General features: G+C 40.6%; 1 protein-coding gene across 1 annotated transcript in view; it reads left to right on the forward strand.

Moving 5' to 3' along the window:
* The window catches only part of aldh1a2 (aldehyde dehydrogenase 1 family, member A2), a 25,670-nt gene extending 9,612 nt beyond the window's left edge, over window positions 1–16,058 (forward strand). Inside the window, exons 2-13 of the mRNA XM_081358676.1 lie at window positions 367–471; window positions 961–1,101; window positions 2,637–2,766; window positions 4,562–4,623; window positions 5,917–6,045; window positions 6,420–6,533; window positions 12,420–12,522; window positions 13,256–13,440; window positions 14,331–14,495; window positions 14,572–14,729; window positions 15,043–15,117; window positions 15,207–16,058. Of these exons, the coding sequence (XP_081214802.1) occupies window positions 367–471; window positions 961–1,101; window positions 2,637–2,766; window positions 4,562–4,623; window positions 5,917–6,045; window positions 6,420–6,533; window positions 12,420–12,522; window positions 13,256–13,440; window positions 14,331–14,495; window positions 14,572–14,729; window positions 15,043–15,117; window positions 15,207–15,279 (1,440 nt within the window). The 3' untranslated portion in view covers window positions 15,280–16,058. The remainder of the gene's footprint in view (window positions 1–366; window positions 472–960; window positions 1,102–2,636; window positions 2,767–4,561; window positions 4,624–5,916; window positions 6,046–6,419; window positions 6,534–12,419; window positions 12,523–13,255; window positions 13,441–14,330; window positions 14,496–14,571; window positions 14,730–15,042; window positions 15,118–15,206) is intronic.
* The last annotated feature ends 468 nt before the right edge of the window (window positions 16,059–16,526 follow it).

The raw sequence follows: 16,526 nt of genomic DNA on the forward strand, positions 1-16,526 counted from the left end.
TTTGACATTTCTGTTAGTTTTTAATATGTGTATATCATATTTTTATTTTAGTTTTAAATATTTTAATACATCAATTTAAACTAAATGAAAATGAGAAATGCTGTCTTTGTAACTAGTTGAAATAAGATATTTTTTTTATTTTATTTTAAATAGTTTCTTTTACTCAGTTAACGTTTATTTCAAGAAACTAAAATGTTTTTTTTTTATGTTTTTTAATTTAATTTAACTGTAATAACCCCGATATATAAAATGTTTGTTACTGTTCACAAATGATTTTAAGTTACTCTGTATTATGACACACTTCCTCCTGAAAGTGGCCTCACTGTTGTGAAAACTAAACAGTATCTTTCTCTTCTCTCCCTGTAGATTTTTATTAACAACGAATGGCATGATTCTGTGAGCGGTAAGGTCTTCACCACATACAACCCGGCTACAGGGGAGAAAATCTGTGACGTCCAGGAAGCAGATAAGGTGTGTGTGTGTGTGCTTTCTTAGCATGCTAGTGTTTGTCAGCAAAGTGTGTATTTGGTAATTGCTCAAACCGTTGCCAGCAACAGGTTTTGTGCTTCACCGCTATTGTGCTTCTCACTTTCAGCCTTCACTCAGCATGAGTAAGCATCCAGCATTGAAAGAGAGGGAGGGAGGGGGCTGTAGTTCAGTCTAATGTGGTTAAGCAAGCTTGAGGCTGTAGTTCCTCTCTGTAAATCAGGCAGAAAGTGTGGAAAACTACAATGGATACAGGAAACAGAGACCCCCTGAACGTGCAACTGGGGAAGTCATTGAGACTCATCCGGAATGAATGGATTTCATTTGTCCCAGAGGTGGACAAACACCTGTTTACAGGATAAGGTTATATCATTAAGTGCTCTCCACTCTCTCTCTCTTCCTCTTGTTTCTATGTCTCTCTCTCTCTCTCTCTCTCTCTCTCTGTTCGGTCCCCTCTCTTTGCCGTTCTATTAGGCTGATGTGGACAAAGCGGTGCAGGCTGCGCGTTCGGCCTTCTCTCTGGGTTCAGTATGGAGGAAGATGGATGCATCTGAACGTGGGAAGCTGTTGTTCAAACTGGCTGACCTAGTGGAAAGAGACAGCGCCTACCTTGCTGTGAGTACTCCGTCCAACACTCTTGCCAGACCCAAATATTAACCCTCAAACCAAATATATCTTTAAAATACTATTTACAGGCCTATTCAGTAAGTCTTACAATTAGGTTCAATTCGTTAACATTAGTTACTATATTGCATTAGGTATCATAAAGAATAATGAACAATACTTTTACAGCATTTATTTGTTTAGGTCAGGGGTGGGGAACCTTTTTTGACCAAAGAGCCATTTTTAAATTTTTAGTTAATAATTTTTCCAAAAGAGCCACAGCATAAAATATTATAGCTAATATTATTAAAAAAAATGTTTTCAATAATGTTTAAATAATAATATTAGGGCCATAGTCTACTGAAAACAAACAGTGTCTGTGTGTCTATGTCATTGGTCATAAAACAGGCAGTCCCGCCCCATTAGCAGAGATCCACTTTTTTTTTTTTTTAATTGGTTAACATGTGGGACGTTTTTTTTTTTTGCTCTTTACAGAGTATAAGCTGTCACAAAGATACGTTTTATTTCTCAGGACATCTATTTTAACCCCCTCCATCAGGTAGACAAATATATAATATACATTAGTTTCATATATATCTGATGACCAAAATGCCTGACCCATGGTCTATTGTAACATCGGTCCTGACTTCCTCATATCTATCACCTTCACTCACGAACCAGTGGTTCTCTGGGCAGACTTAAACCAAGTCTCGTTCTAGTCAGTGCCAGTTTTTGGTGTGTGAGAATCAGATTTAACAGGACAGAGCCATCTGAGCAGACAAAGACGCTCACAACAATAAGCAAGTGTCTAATGAGTGGACCTGTCTGTCTGCCTCGAGCTTATTGAAGCTTCATGGCAGGAGCTGTAGGAGTTGTTGTTTTTCTAACAATTTTGATTTGCTCTGCAAATGTCTGAAACCCATGATGATGACAACACCGAGTTGGGACACATGACCTTTGGGTGCTAACGATCACTTAGGTTAGGAGCGAAACGTGAAAGAGAGGTATTGTTCTGTGCCATGACGTGCTTTTATCTCCGGCGTTCTTCCGCCATGGACATCTGCTTTTACTTCCCACTCACGGAGATGTGTCTGAAGAGACAGATTCAGAAACAAAAGTGCTATGTTTGTCTTTGTGCGTGCAGCTCTCTAGAGCGCTCTGTGGCCATTTTGAATAAATCTCTTTCATGTTACAGTTTAGACATCGTCTTAAATGGACTGAAACAACAGATTTTTTTCCATCCAGCTCTGAACAAATGTCAGAGTGAATTGCTTTGAAAGAGAAATGTGATGTCCATGTGGTTATGATCACTCTTTATATCAATCTAATCCCACGTCGATTAGAAATCATGGCTGGGTGACACAGAGATAACAATGTCAGGTCTCTGGTGATGGCTATATGAATATCATGTTTTCCTAAGGGAGCAGCTGTAAGTGTGTGCTTTAGATATGCTTAGTCTGAATGCAGCATGGGGGGTGTCAGGTTTAATTCCTATGAGTGATTTTTCATCACACGCCCACACTCTCATCTGCCTTCTCTCCTTCCAGACCCTGGAGTCTCTGGACAGCGGGAAACCTTTCCTCCCCTCCTTCTTTGTGGATCTTCAGGGAACCATTAAAACTTTTCGATATTTCGCTGGATGGGCAGATAAGATCCACGGTTCCACGATTCCGACTGGTAAGCTAACGCTCATCCTGTCATAAAACTTTGAATAAGACACCATGTAAATTATGGGGAAGTTTGAGGGGGAGGGTGGGGGGGGGGGCTGTCTGACCTCCCTAATTAAGGCCTGAAGTCACCCAGCAAAAGGAAATCAAAACAAAAGGTTGGGGGTCTTAAAAGTGTATTCTGTTTACATATTCACAGACTATGTTTCAGCTGGGTTTTTCAGTATTTCAGTAACCAAGTTTGCCAGGACACAAAGCTTCACCTAACAGTAAACAGGCGCTCACAAACAGAAATAAGGATTTAACCAAAGCAGTGGGCCGCTAGAGCACTTTTTTTGTTTGGATGTATTAAAGGGTGGAACATAGAAAATAGAAATATTGTCATTATTTTACACTTTATTTTGGATTTCCAAACATATCACTAAAATATTTCATATAAAAAAATATGGAGGATACAAACGCACTGCTCTGGAAACTGTCATTATGTCAACCCAGACCTTTAGGTGTAGGCCCATCCTAGACATTTTAGGAAGTTTGACCTTGAGCAGAGAGAGCGCAGCTTTAAGCTGAGGTAGAGCTGTGTTTTCTCTGAGGCCTGCAGGAGATGTTGTGGGGTTATGGAGGTGCACTGAGGGTAAACAGACGAGGTCCCGTAACAGTTATAAATCTGAGTGCTAATGGCCGCCCTCCTGTGGAGCGCTGCCATCGGTGGAGCACAGTGACAGCTACGGGGTCGAGGGGCACTACGGGGCACAGGGGGGCACTGGGGGTCTGTTCTGGCTAATTTAGTTGTTTGAAAGGAACGCGGCAGGGAGCCTGGAGTCTACGGGACAGCAGCAAACTTGCAGCTCTGATGTCACGGTGCAGCCATTAGTGTGCAAGTATGTGTGTGTGTGTGTGTGCGCGGGGGAGATTGTGGAGCCGGCCTTCAGGGCCCCCCTGTCACATGGGCCACATGGGTTAGAGGGAAGCAAGAAAGGTGTCCGCCGTCGGGCGTCCGTGTAATTATTGTGCATTCCAACACTGTCTGTCGCCACCGCTTTCTGATTGGCTCGCGCACGAATATTTGCGCATATACTGTCCTGTACGGTATATAAAGCACACAATCCAGTCAATCTTGTATTTGATAATGTCTCCGTCATATTCACTCTCTCATCTTACACAAACAAGCACCCATGCTGCTGCATGCTGTTATGATACGATTTCACAGCAGGAGAAATAAAAATGAAGAATGGAGGGGGAAAGAACTGTAAATCCCCCTGTCAGCGCTGGAGCTCAGCACTGGGCCTTTGTTGTGTTGCTAAACCAAACTTGCATAGTGGGAACTCAATGATTTGCTTTATTTCATTTCCAATCTCATCCGTAATAGAATTACTGCACAAACAAACAGAATGTGTGTTTTTGGCCTTCTCTTATCTGGCCACCAAGTGAGATGAATCGCTGGCATGCCTCTCGTCCAGATGCGTTCCTCCAACTGCATGTTTCCACAGCGAGGGATGGCGTGATTGCACTCTTTTCCATGTTGCCGTAAGACAAAAACAGGGTCTTTTGTAGACGGTCATATTATCTAAAGCTCTTTTGACTGAAAACTTTAGTCTACTGTTAGTAAAAATGTCAGCTAATATGATCCTTCCTACTTTATCTGCTGCTCTTACACCACTGATCAAATATCGTTTATTTTCACATTTCAATTTCATTTCAGCAGTCTTGATTTATTGTCCAAGTATAAGTATAAAGTGTATTTGACACCCTTTTACCCCATGCTGACTAATATTCTGTTTCCTTTTGTTCTTTCTGTCACACAGATGGGGAATATTTCACACTCACCAGGCATGAGCCCATCGGAGTGTGTGGACAGATCATTCCTGTGAGTTTTTTGGCCCTATTTTTGGTTTTCCTTTATATATTTTGCTTGAAAATGATGCCATCTCCACAGTCCTTAATAGGGAGTTAGTTGAACACCTTAGTAAGGGATGACAGGTTTGTTGAGGTTTGGGTAAAACCTTCCATTTTATTTTCAATCACCTGCAAGCTTGCTTTAAGATCTGCTTCCATCCAATTAACAACTGATTGTCACAACAAGTCCATGCCCTTCATTTTTTACCCCTGTAATTTCACTCAGATGTATATCATAATACAGAAGATAAGATCTGTCGCTATTTCCATTTAATCGTTACTTTAAAATATATTTCACAACGTCACTGAAAGTGTTCTTATCAGCCACTATATGATTGGCTACAAACAGACTGGCAAAAGGAGGCCATGGCCAGTGCCAGTAAAGCAGAAAAAGAAAGAAAAAGGAACTGAGAAATAATGAAATAGAAAGGCAGAGCTGAGTGGGAGATATAATTGAAGGACAGAAATAGAAACGAAGAAGCAAAAACAATAGATTGTGATGATAAAGTCAGTGCTTAGCACTCTAGACTTCATCACATGAGAAATGACAGTGCACACCAAGGGCCAGATTTACTAAACAGGGCAAATTATTGTGAGAGCACAATTCCAAAAAAGCACCGTTTGGAGTGGAAAGTTCTGCGTGTGATCTACTGATGACGTGTAAATGAAAGAACACAGACGCAGCCGGATCATTTCCATAAAGATCAACACAATCTACCAAGAGAACCACAAATTAGTGTCCGGTTTAAGACATGCTTTTTTGAGGCAGTAATTAATTATGCAAATACCAGTAAACTGACTGACTAGCGTAAACCTTAGTAAATCACCTTGCATGATTCATTTAAATACTCTCCTTCCATAAATTTTGCATCTGAAAGGGAAACTCCTACAAATACATATGCAAAAAAGTCGGGCGCAAAAATTACCGTCCACACCATTTCAGCGCTAATTTTTCACTGCGTGTAGTTAGTTAATCCTGACAGTAGTTTTTTAACACCAAAAGAGGGTTTGAGCTGGCGCAAGCTCTAAATATTCAAATCTGGTCAGTCTCGCAGGTCATTGAGCATTGTAGGAGAATGACAGGAAAAAAGTTACAAGGCTGAATTGATACAGAAGTTGTGAAACTGTTTTAGAAACATTTTGTTTCCAAATGAGTGTGCAGGAGTCTGAAATCATTAGTGAAGTAGTTATGGTCTGAAGAAACAAAGATATGTGGTTATCTGACCGAGCTCCCACAGTAAGTTCCTGACCTATGTCTGTACAGTGGAACTTCCCCCTGGTGATGACAGCATGGAAATTGGGGCCAGCGCTGAGCTGCGGGAACACTGTTATCCTGAAACCTGCTGAGCAGACCCCTCTCACCTGCCTCTACATCGGTGCTCTGATCAAAGAGGTACAGCAAAGTCATTTTACAACATTGTTTTGAATAAAGGGATAAAACAATATGACATCTGTCAATCTATTCGGACCACATCACATTCATAATAAAGCAGTAAAATGATCAAAGTGACACAAAAGCATCAACACACATTCATGCAAATGAGTGATATTTCATAATTCATTCCCCACTACACCCAGACCTTTGTTGTTCCTTTTCTCTGGGATTATGAGGCCTACTTTCTCCTCTTCCTTTTGATGTTCTGTCCATCCTCTCTTCCACAGGGCCTGTAGGGAGGTTGGGGTGGGTCTGGATTCCCCCTCCACGGCCTGTGGTGTTCTTGGCTCAGCTCTCGTCTAAAGCTTTTTCCTCTCATACTGTTTTCACAGGCTGGGTTTCCACCGGGAGTCGTCAATATTTTGCCAGGCTACGGGCCAACCGCGGGAGCCGCGATTGCTTCGCACATGGGCATAGACAAAGTGGCGTTCACAGGATCGACTGAGGTAATTTTCCTATCAGACAATGGAAGAATCACTCCTTCTTCCATCATCCTCTTTTGCACCAGTGTGATATCGGCCCTGTCCCAAATGGTGCTCTTGATGTGGACACATAGTCTTGTGGTCTTCATTTAGGCATCTGTGAAGTCCATAAGACCATAGGGTGTCACATTTGACATTTTAGGCACTTGAATCCATGTGGCAAAGTGTACACTTGACAGAGGCATTTGGGATCACTGGGATGAGCACCGTCTCTTCGTGAGTCAATACTCCCAGAAAAAAGTGCAAAAACTGTAGTGCTCTTAAAGGGACAACTAAAGACTAAGTACAAAGTTGTCCATTTAGCCCACTTGTACTGCCCCAGTGACAAGCTGTTGTACCCTTAAAGGTACAATTTTGAAGGCCTAGTGTGTTTATACTGCTGATGACTATAATGAGAAGAAGTCTGAGGAAGTTGTGTTTATAGGGGGACTCTCTGATCTCATACTACACACGCTCTCACAACAAGCAATGCTTAGCAGACCACCTGGCTTTCCAAAATCATTTGTAATAAACAGGTTTTAGGTGGATGTGGGAGTGAGATGTTAATCCACAGGTGGTCTGTCATAAGCACGGAACAGAAACAAGAAATGGACACCAGGCCCCCTACTTGATTTGTACGGTTAATGTCGTGCCAGTCTGGTTGGACACCTGAGTTCATTTACACTTTATAAGTGTCCTGTGCATACTGTATAATGACTACCCTTTCTATTGAGCTCTATGCATCAGACATTAGACAGTTACATTGTGGCCCCTAGAGGAAGAATGACTCTTTGAAGCCAACTGTATAAATTTAATAGAAAGCCAGGGACTGAAAATAGGCACCATGTTAGGCACAGAGAATTTACTGCTTGAAAATAGGCCTCACTGACAGCGACATAACTCTGCTGTGACAGCGTATTTTAAACAGTGATTATTTCTAGCTACACTTGCCTCACTGGTAAGAACCCTTAAGCCCTTTATTCAATTAGAGCATCTCATAAATCGAAAAATTTCAGTGTATGTTTTGATCTGTTCCTACACATGTAGCATGTGTTTTGTTATTAATTGAAGTAAATTTGGTGATGTTTAGAGTAGATAGAGCTAAGGCTTGTTAGCTTGACCGGAAAAGTGAGTTTGTTTACATGCCCAGCTATAATCGAGTTACAGCGGTGTTTTTTGCATAGTGGAGCTACAGTCTTCATCGATCTCTCCTAGTATACATGAATATTTGCGTTGCAAATTACTACAGTGGTGAGGTCACTTGTTGTTTAATTAACGTGGATAACGTCTGTTGCAAGTGCATGTACACTACTTTTCAAAAATAAATGCTGTTCTTTGAACATTCTATTAATCAAAGAATCCTGAAAAAAGTATCAGTTTCCACAAAATTATTAAGCAGCACAACTGTTTTCAACATTGATAATAATAAGAAATGTTTCTTGAGCACCAAATCAGAGCATATTACAATGATTTCTAAAGGATCATGTGACACTGAAGACTGGAGTAATGATGCTGAAAATTCAGCTTTACCATCACAGGAATAAAGTACATTTTAAAATAGATAATATTTCACAATATTACAGTTTTATTGTAGTTTTAACAAAGAAATGCAACCTTCTTTCAAAAAGATTAAAAACTCTATTAAACAGTATTCAGTAGTGTAAATATACTTAGTGTTTATCTTCATTGTTAAAGAAACAGAGAATAGTGTTTATGGGTCTGTGTATAGCACAAGACTTCTCTCACTGATAGGAGTACAAACAGAAGTGTTGTTTCCACAGAAAACAAACTAAGCTTGTGCCCTTGAAAAACACTTGCTGGAATGCAACAGATGTTTTATTTTGTGGGAAATGAGAGTTAAGTCATTTCCCAGTTCTCTGCTATTTTGATGACTGCGATGACTATTTCTTTCTTTTAAATCGAAATGTTATTGATAAAACAAGAATGTGATGACTGAGACTTGGAAAGAAACAAATAAAAGGCCACACAAATCCTCAAATGAGTGTAGCGTCACTGTGGAAACTGTACCAACCCACTCGTCTTCACCCACACTTCCACTCACTGACTTTCAGAGGAAACTCATCACCATACACCCCACCCTCCCGCCCTTCCTCTTCACTGGCAGCGAAGTGAAGGTTTGGTTCCTCTCCTCGCGTCAGCACTGCTGCTGTGGCTGTCGCTGGGATCTTATCTGGACTTGATTAGGCAGCCGAGATCTCTCATGCTGTGCGTGTGTGTGTACATACACAGACTCTGAGTCACTTCAGCCGTCTGTGTATAAGGGAGGACTGGACCAGGGGTGGGGGGGGGACAGGGGAGCATCTCCTTGAGGGAGTGAAGGATTCTGGTGTATTATGACCAGCCCATTGCTGCTATTTGTGGAGTCTAGCCCCTTTGTGACAAGTGTGCAATGTAATTTCTTAAATGAAGTATATTTCATTATATTTCTTATGTTTAATATGAATTAAAAAGCACATTGAACCACATTTTAAAATGGTTTTATTATTATTATATGCAAAAATAATGGTTATACCTGCGATCAAACCAGGAGTAACTAACTAAACAAAGCAGCAGTAGTAACTTAATGGTTTTTAAGCAACAGGTTTTTTTCAGCGATTAGTGTTACACCAGTTAGTGCAACCAAGTACTACATAATTTTTTTTTTTTTATATCTGAGCTGAGGAAATCACACTCTCACTCAAATGTGGCATTAGAAAGTCAGATTCATTCTAATGAATTGAATAATCCGAAGCGATTCTTTCTTTTATACTGATTAATTTCTAGTGAATCAGTTGGTCCTAAGCGATTATCTCCCTTATATGTGTCATCGGAAAGTCTGATTTATTCTAGTGAATCAGTTTGTCCTGATGATTCTTGTAAATGAGCTGATTTGAGTTCCTACATGGCAATTTAAATCAGTTATTTTTTTTACTTCAAAAAAGTCACATTATACTATATTATATTTGAATTTTGTGTAAATGTATCAGTTCAAGTTTGATGTTCATTCTTCCATTCAATTTTAGGCTATTAATAAAAAAATTATAAACGCAACACTTTTGTTTTTGCCCCCATTTTTCATGAGCTGAACTATATACACAAAAGGCTTATTTCTCTCAAATATTGTTCACTAAATCTGTGTTAGTGAGTACTTCTCCTTTGCCAAGATAATCCATCCACCTCACAGGTGTGGCATATCAAGATGCTGATTAGACAGCATGATTATTGCACAGGTGTGCCTTAGGCTGGCCACAATAAAAGGCCACTCTAAAATGTGCAGTTTTACTGTATTGAGGGGGTCCGGGGGGGTCCAAAAACCAGTCAGTATCTGGTGTGACCATAATTTGCCTCACGCAGTGTAACACATCTCCTTCGCATAGAGTTGATCAGGTTGTTGATTGTGGCCTGTGGAATGTTGGTCCACGCCTCTTCAATGGCTATGCGAAGTTTCTGGAAATTGGCAGGACCTGGAACACTCTGTTGTATAAGCCGATCCAGAGCATCCCAAACATGCTCAATGGGTGACATGTCCGGTGAGTATGCTGGCCATGCAAGAACTGGGATGTTTTCAGCTTCCAGGAATTGTGTACAGATCCTTGCAACATGGGGCCGTGCATTATCATGCTGGAACATGAGGTGATGGTCGTGGATGAATGGCACAACAATGGGCCTCAGGATCTCGTCACGGTATCTCTGTGCATTCAAAATGCCATCAATAAAATGCACCTGTGTTCGTTGTCCATAACATACATACACCTGCCCATACCATAACCCCACCGCCACCATGGGCCACTCGATCCACAACGTTGATATCAGCAAACCACTCACCCACACGATGCCATACATGCTGTCTGCCTTCTGCCCTGTACAGTGAAAACCGGGATTCATCTGTAAAGAGAACAACTCTGCAGAGTGTCAGACGCCATCGAATGTGAGCATTTGCCCACTCAAGTCGGTTACGACGATGACCTGCAGTCAGGTCGAGACCCCGATGAGGACGACGAGCATGCGGATGAGCTTCCCTGAGACGGTTTCTGACAGTTTGTGCAGAAATTCTTTGGTTATGCAAACCGATTGTTGCAGCAGCTGTCCGGGTGGCTGGTCACAGACGATCCTGGAGGTGAAGATGCTGGATGTGGAGGTCCTGGGCTGGTGTGGTTACACGTGGTCTGCAGTTGTGAGGCCGGTTGGATGTACTGCCAAATTCTCTGAAACGCCTTTGGAGACGGCTTATGGTAGAGAAATGAACATTCAATTCACGGGCAACAGCTCTGGTGGACATTCCTGCAGTCAGCATGCCAATTGCATGCTTGCACATCTGTGGCATTGTGCTGTGTGATAAAACTGCACATTTTAGAGTGGCCTTTTATTGTGGCCAGCCTAAGGCACACCTGTGCAATAATCATGCTGTCTAATCAGCATCTTGATATGCCACACCTGTGAGGTGGATAGATTATCTTGGCAAAGGAGAAGTGCTCACTAACACAGATTTAGACAGATTTGTGAACAATATTTGAGAGAAATAGGCCTTTTGTGTACATAGAAAAAGTCTTAGATCTTTGAGTTCAGCTCATGAAAAATGGGGGCAAAAACAAAAGTGTTGCGTTTATAATTTTGTTCAGTGTAGATAGTTATACACTAGTGTTCAAAAGTTTGGGGTCAGTAAGTTTTTTTTAAATAAATTAATAGTTTTAGTCAGTACATATACATTAAATTGATCAAAAGTTACAGTAAAGACATTACAAAAGATTTCTATTTCAAATTAAGTCTGTTCTTTTGAATATTCTCCTCATTACTACAGTTATCTGGTTTAGCTATCTATAGCTTTACTACAGTTTAACTACTTCAACTATCTTGTAGCTTGAAAAACTAAAGTAGCTTCCCTAAAACTGACAGAAACACTCACATATGTATAGTATCAGTGAGAGGTATGACGTTCATCCATTTTTCCACTGAACGATAGTGTCAGAGGGAACTGAAGAAGATTATTTTCCCTCCGTCTTCTCCCCTTCTCTTTCCGCTATCTGATGGAAAACAGATAGAGAAAATATTCACTGTCAGTAAGTATGTTTTGCAGAAAGGAAAAATGTACAAATGTTTGTTTATGGTTAGGAGTGCTGCTTGCCAGCCTCTAAAGCGCTGAGCTGGCTGTGAAGATTGAAAAGGTCTTTCTTTCTCTCGCTCTCTCACTTACACAGACACACACATACAGTTGGAAGAGAATAGTTTGATGTGAGCATAATGTTCTCTGAGATGTGAAGCAACGCCATGGCCAGCAGCTGTGCGATGTCTGCGGTGCTTACAAGGGCCTGAACAGCATGTAAAATGAGAGCCAGTCCACCGCTAATGTGAAACTTTAGGGGAAGAGAAGTGTGAAATTCAGTTTGGACTTGAATCGATTCAGGGAAGAGCTGCAAACAACATGGAATTATAAAACAGTAGACTTCTGATAAAAAGAAATTTGCTCCTTGAGTTCGGAGAAACCAATAATCACACATACATATTGTTTTCATTTATGCACTAACAAAGCCAATAAATGCATTTTATGGGTCTTGTCACTGTTATTTTGTGACTCCAAACAGCGTTGAGCATCCTACACAAACCTGCAGTCAGCTTTTCCTGTTCTCGAATTAACCAACAGATACTGTTGCGTGTAGGACATTCCATTCTCTTTGGCTGTCACCGTAAGCACTAATAGATATTTAGGATGTGAGCTGAAGCTCAGGGGCCTGATAATGGAGCTGGTTGTCTTGTCAAAGGGAGCCTCCTCATGCAGCAGGATTTAATAATGACAGCATCCCACTGATGTTGAGATTTAGTAAAGCTCTTCTGTGGTGTCCCAGTGATTAAAGCGGCTCTCCTCTCTCTCCACAGGTAGGCAAGCTGATCCAAGAAGCAGCAGGAAAGAGCAATCTGAAGAGAGTCACGCTAGAGCTCGGGGGAAAGAGTCCCAACATCATTTTTGCAGATGCTGATTGTAAGTATTCAGACACTGTTTTACGGCCGCCCTCCTGTTGTCCCGCTGCAACAGTTTGTGCACAGGTGCTACCCCAGAGACATTCTCTGTCACTTCACATCAAAGACCCTTAGGGATCTTTTAGAGCTGCGTCTGGGCAAAAAAAATTAAAAAAATTCGGAAAGGCCCATATACATGCAAATGAGCTTATCTCACTTCCTAAACTCCTGGTTCTTAGTATCTCTAAGTAGCCCACCAAACCTCGGCGTAAGTCTGAGCTTTAAATGTTTTCAGCAGCCGTGAGCAAGGCCCCCCCGTAAATCAACCGAATGGACCCTGTCTGGACCCATCACACCACAGCCGTAAATCTGCCTGCTCCATTAACCCTTCAAAAGCCACAGCCTGCCAGTCCACCCTTTTCCCAGGTGTCCATTATCTCACACAGATGCACATACTCACATGTATGTATGCATAAACAGCAGACACACCAGAACAAGGGGAGAAACTGCTTAAACTATAGTCTGTTAAAAATTTCTTTGAAAAACTTGTTGAAATGTACAAAATATAGTCCAGATTTATTTACCACCTGTTGTTTGAGCTGTTATTTACTTTTATTTAAATAAAATATTTATCTAATTTTTTTTTGACTGTCTATATAATCCCAGTGTTTCACACCTTTCACTAATGATGCTTATGCGCCATGTATAGTCCATTACTGGCAGATGTTTAATAATGTGCTTTCTCTCTCTTTCAGTTGAGTTGGCAGTCGAACAGGCCCATCAGGGTGTTTTCTTCAACAACGGTCAATGCTGCACCGCTGGTTCCCGTATCTTTGTAGAGGAGCCCATTTATGATGAGTTTGTGCGAAGGAGTGTTGAGAGAGCTCGGAGAAGGACACTGGGAAATCCCTTTGACCCAACCACTGAGCAGGGACCTCAGGTAAGACCCAATTAATTGCCTAAAACAATAAAAAGATATACTACCGTTCAAAAGTTTGGGGTTAGTATTTTTTTTTAAAAATAAATTCATCTTTTATTCAGCAAGGATGACATTAAAATGCATTTATATGTTAAAAGATATCTATTTAAAATAAATGCTGTTCTTTTGAGAATCCTGAAAATAATGCATCACGGTTTCCACAAAAAAAAAAAAAAAAAATTAAGCAGCTCAACTGTTTTCAACATTGATAATAAGAGCATAAGACATGAAAAGTCTTACTGATCCCAAACGTTTGCTCTCTCTCTCTATATGCATATACATATACAGGGCTTGACTTTTGACACCCGCCAGCCCGGCAAATGCGGGTGGATTTCAGCAGTGACGTGTAACGCAGTTACTCCAACTAGCCACTTTGGCGGATTGAATTTTATATATAATATACACATTTTTCAATTGTAGTCTTTTAAAAAGGCATCTGAAATAATAAACTAAGTGCAATGTAGTGTTGTCAAAAATATTGATTTTACGATACATATCGATACGGAAATATCGGAAACGCTCCCAATAAACTGCTGCCAAATTATGAGATAATATAAAAAATATCTATATGGCAGTTTTCCCCATGGTATCGATGTCAAAATTGTGGCCAGTGAAAATGCTGAGTGGCTAGTAACTTTGGAAAACCACAAACCACAGTGCCTGGTGAGCAAAAAAAGTTAATGTCAAGCCCCATATATATATACTGTAAATAATCAGACAAGACAAAATATATATTATCTGCATATTTATTATTTAAAGGTTTTTTGTTGCCTGTTACAAAACTTCCATATAACCACAGTAAAAAAAGACACAGGATTCAGTAGTTCATCATCTCTGTTTGGCTGTGTCAGGTGAGTGTGGAGCAGCAGAGACGTGTACTGGAGCTGATTCAGAGCGGCATCACTGAGGGAGCTAAACTGGAGTGTGGCGGCAAAGCTCCTCCTTCTAAAGGCTTCTTTGTGGAGCCCACAGTCTTCTCCGATGTACAGGACCACATGCGCATTGCCAAGGAGGAGGTAAGCTTTCTTTAAATCAGAATAATACGTCTAAATTCGAATGTCAAAGTATAATAATAATAAACTTTTATTGTAGATATTTGGGCCAGTTCAGCAGATCATGAAGTTTAAAACGATTGAAGAAGTGATCGAGAGAGCCAACGACACAGAATATGGTCTGGCAGCAGCAGTCTTCACCAGAGACCTCAACAAGGCCATGACAGTCTCTGCAGCTGTGCAGGCCGGCACTGTCTGGTAAGAGATATATCATATCACCAGAAAATGGAAAGCAGCACAAATGCCATCCACTTGTTTTGTTTGGGTCCCTAATATTATTGGGTTATACGTACGCCTTAAGCTGCAGTCACATTTACCTTTTGTTTGCAAAATTTTCATGGGAGAAATCCAGTCATTTAAATAGGAATCCATGTGATTGTGAGGGCGAAAGATTTCCCTAATATTCCGCAGATATTTCGTCAATGTGATAACCACAGAAGTTTTATAAATTCACAGAATGGAATAGAATATCATGAAATCACTAAGATTGTGAAATGTCTTTGTTGTACAGGATTAACTGTTATAATGCCCTGACATGCCAGTCTCCTTTTGGAGGATTCAAAATGTCTGGCAATGGTCGTGAACTGTAAGTGCATTAAAAAAAGGATATAACGTAATAATCGTGTTTTCTATACATCCTTGTTTACGCTGACACCGTTGTTCTCTTTTTTCCAGGGGTGAGATCGGACTGAAAGAGTACACAGAGGTGAAAACCATTACGATGAAGATGTCAGGAAAGAACTCTTAAAACATGTACGTTCCTTGCAGCGTGAAGTCTTCCTCTGAGGTTAACCACTAGCCATTATCCTTCGGTTGTCTATAGTGGTAAAACACCACACACAGTAACCACCAATCACTTCTGCATTGGAGCACCTGTTCTGCTGTTATCATGAACTACCCTTCATCTTCATCCCACGTCCACCGCCACCATTAACTGCCTACACCCATTCCAGCTGTGACATCCCTTCGCCGGCTCCACTAACCATACTAAAGCACTCGGAGTCCCGGTGAAGGAGGGCTACATATTTGACCACTGCACCAGCAGTGTGCAGACACTAACAGACTGCGACCGCTCTCTCTGATGATCTCCTACGTTAAGTGTTTTTACACACCGGCTAAAAGGAGGTCTGAGGGGTGTCATTCTCAAACCTCATAATTAACTTACCTTTCCACTGGGTAGAAATCTAGTAGGCATATTTGTTTTTTACTAAGACCACTGAAGCTCTCAGATAAAAGTTGTTTTCGTTGAATGAGTATTAATTCTAAAATTTGTGTAATTGCTTTATGTGTCTATTTTTTCATTTTATTGTTTGATTGTTTTTACAATGTATAACTTTGTCGATGTCTTGACCAATGTAAACAAAAATGATTTACCTCAAAAAAGAAAGCAGAAAATCAGTGGTGTGTTATTTTTGACAAATGATTCCTCATTGATGCCCATTTATTGTTAGGTTTAAAGAATTATGTACTATGAATATAGAAGTTAAGGTATAGAGATAATTTCTTCATTAAAATGTTTTACTCAAAGTATTCTCTTGAAGGTGATTTTCTTACAGTCTTGTTACAGAATTATGTCTGGAAAATGATGACAATGGGAAAGATTTATGTTATTTCTGCTTCAGTTGTTGCATTTTAGAGGTGACTATGTGTATTCAGACTTATGTCAACCAGGGTGAGAACAGTCTGAGTCAGAGATTGTTTGGTAAGAGCTCTTTAGATATGAGCAGTATGTGCCAGATAAAAGAAGCACCCAGTAGTGCTTCTACATTAGAAGTCGCATTCCCAAAGAAACATAGTCACAATGGATTTTCCCAGCAGCCCAGCCAATCTGCTGATATCTTTAGTCAGACCAACCCGAATGATGAAAAGACTTGGCTACATTACACAGCACTGGTCTAGTTCTGGAAGAGCAGAAAAGGGCAGCACAGAGCTTTGAACTAGACCACAGAAAGACCACTACAGAGATAGTGGATCACATGGAAATGAGTCTGAACT

Source organism: Scardinius erythrophthalmus (assembly GCF_964197995.2).
Source record: "Scardinius erythrophthalmus genome assembly, chromosome: 2".
Taxonomy (NCBI): Eukaryota; Metazoa; Chordata; class Actinopteri; order Cypriniformes; family Leuciscidae; genus Scardinius; species Scardinius erythrophthalmus.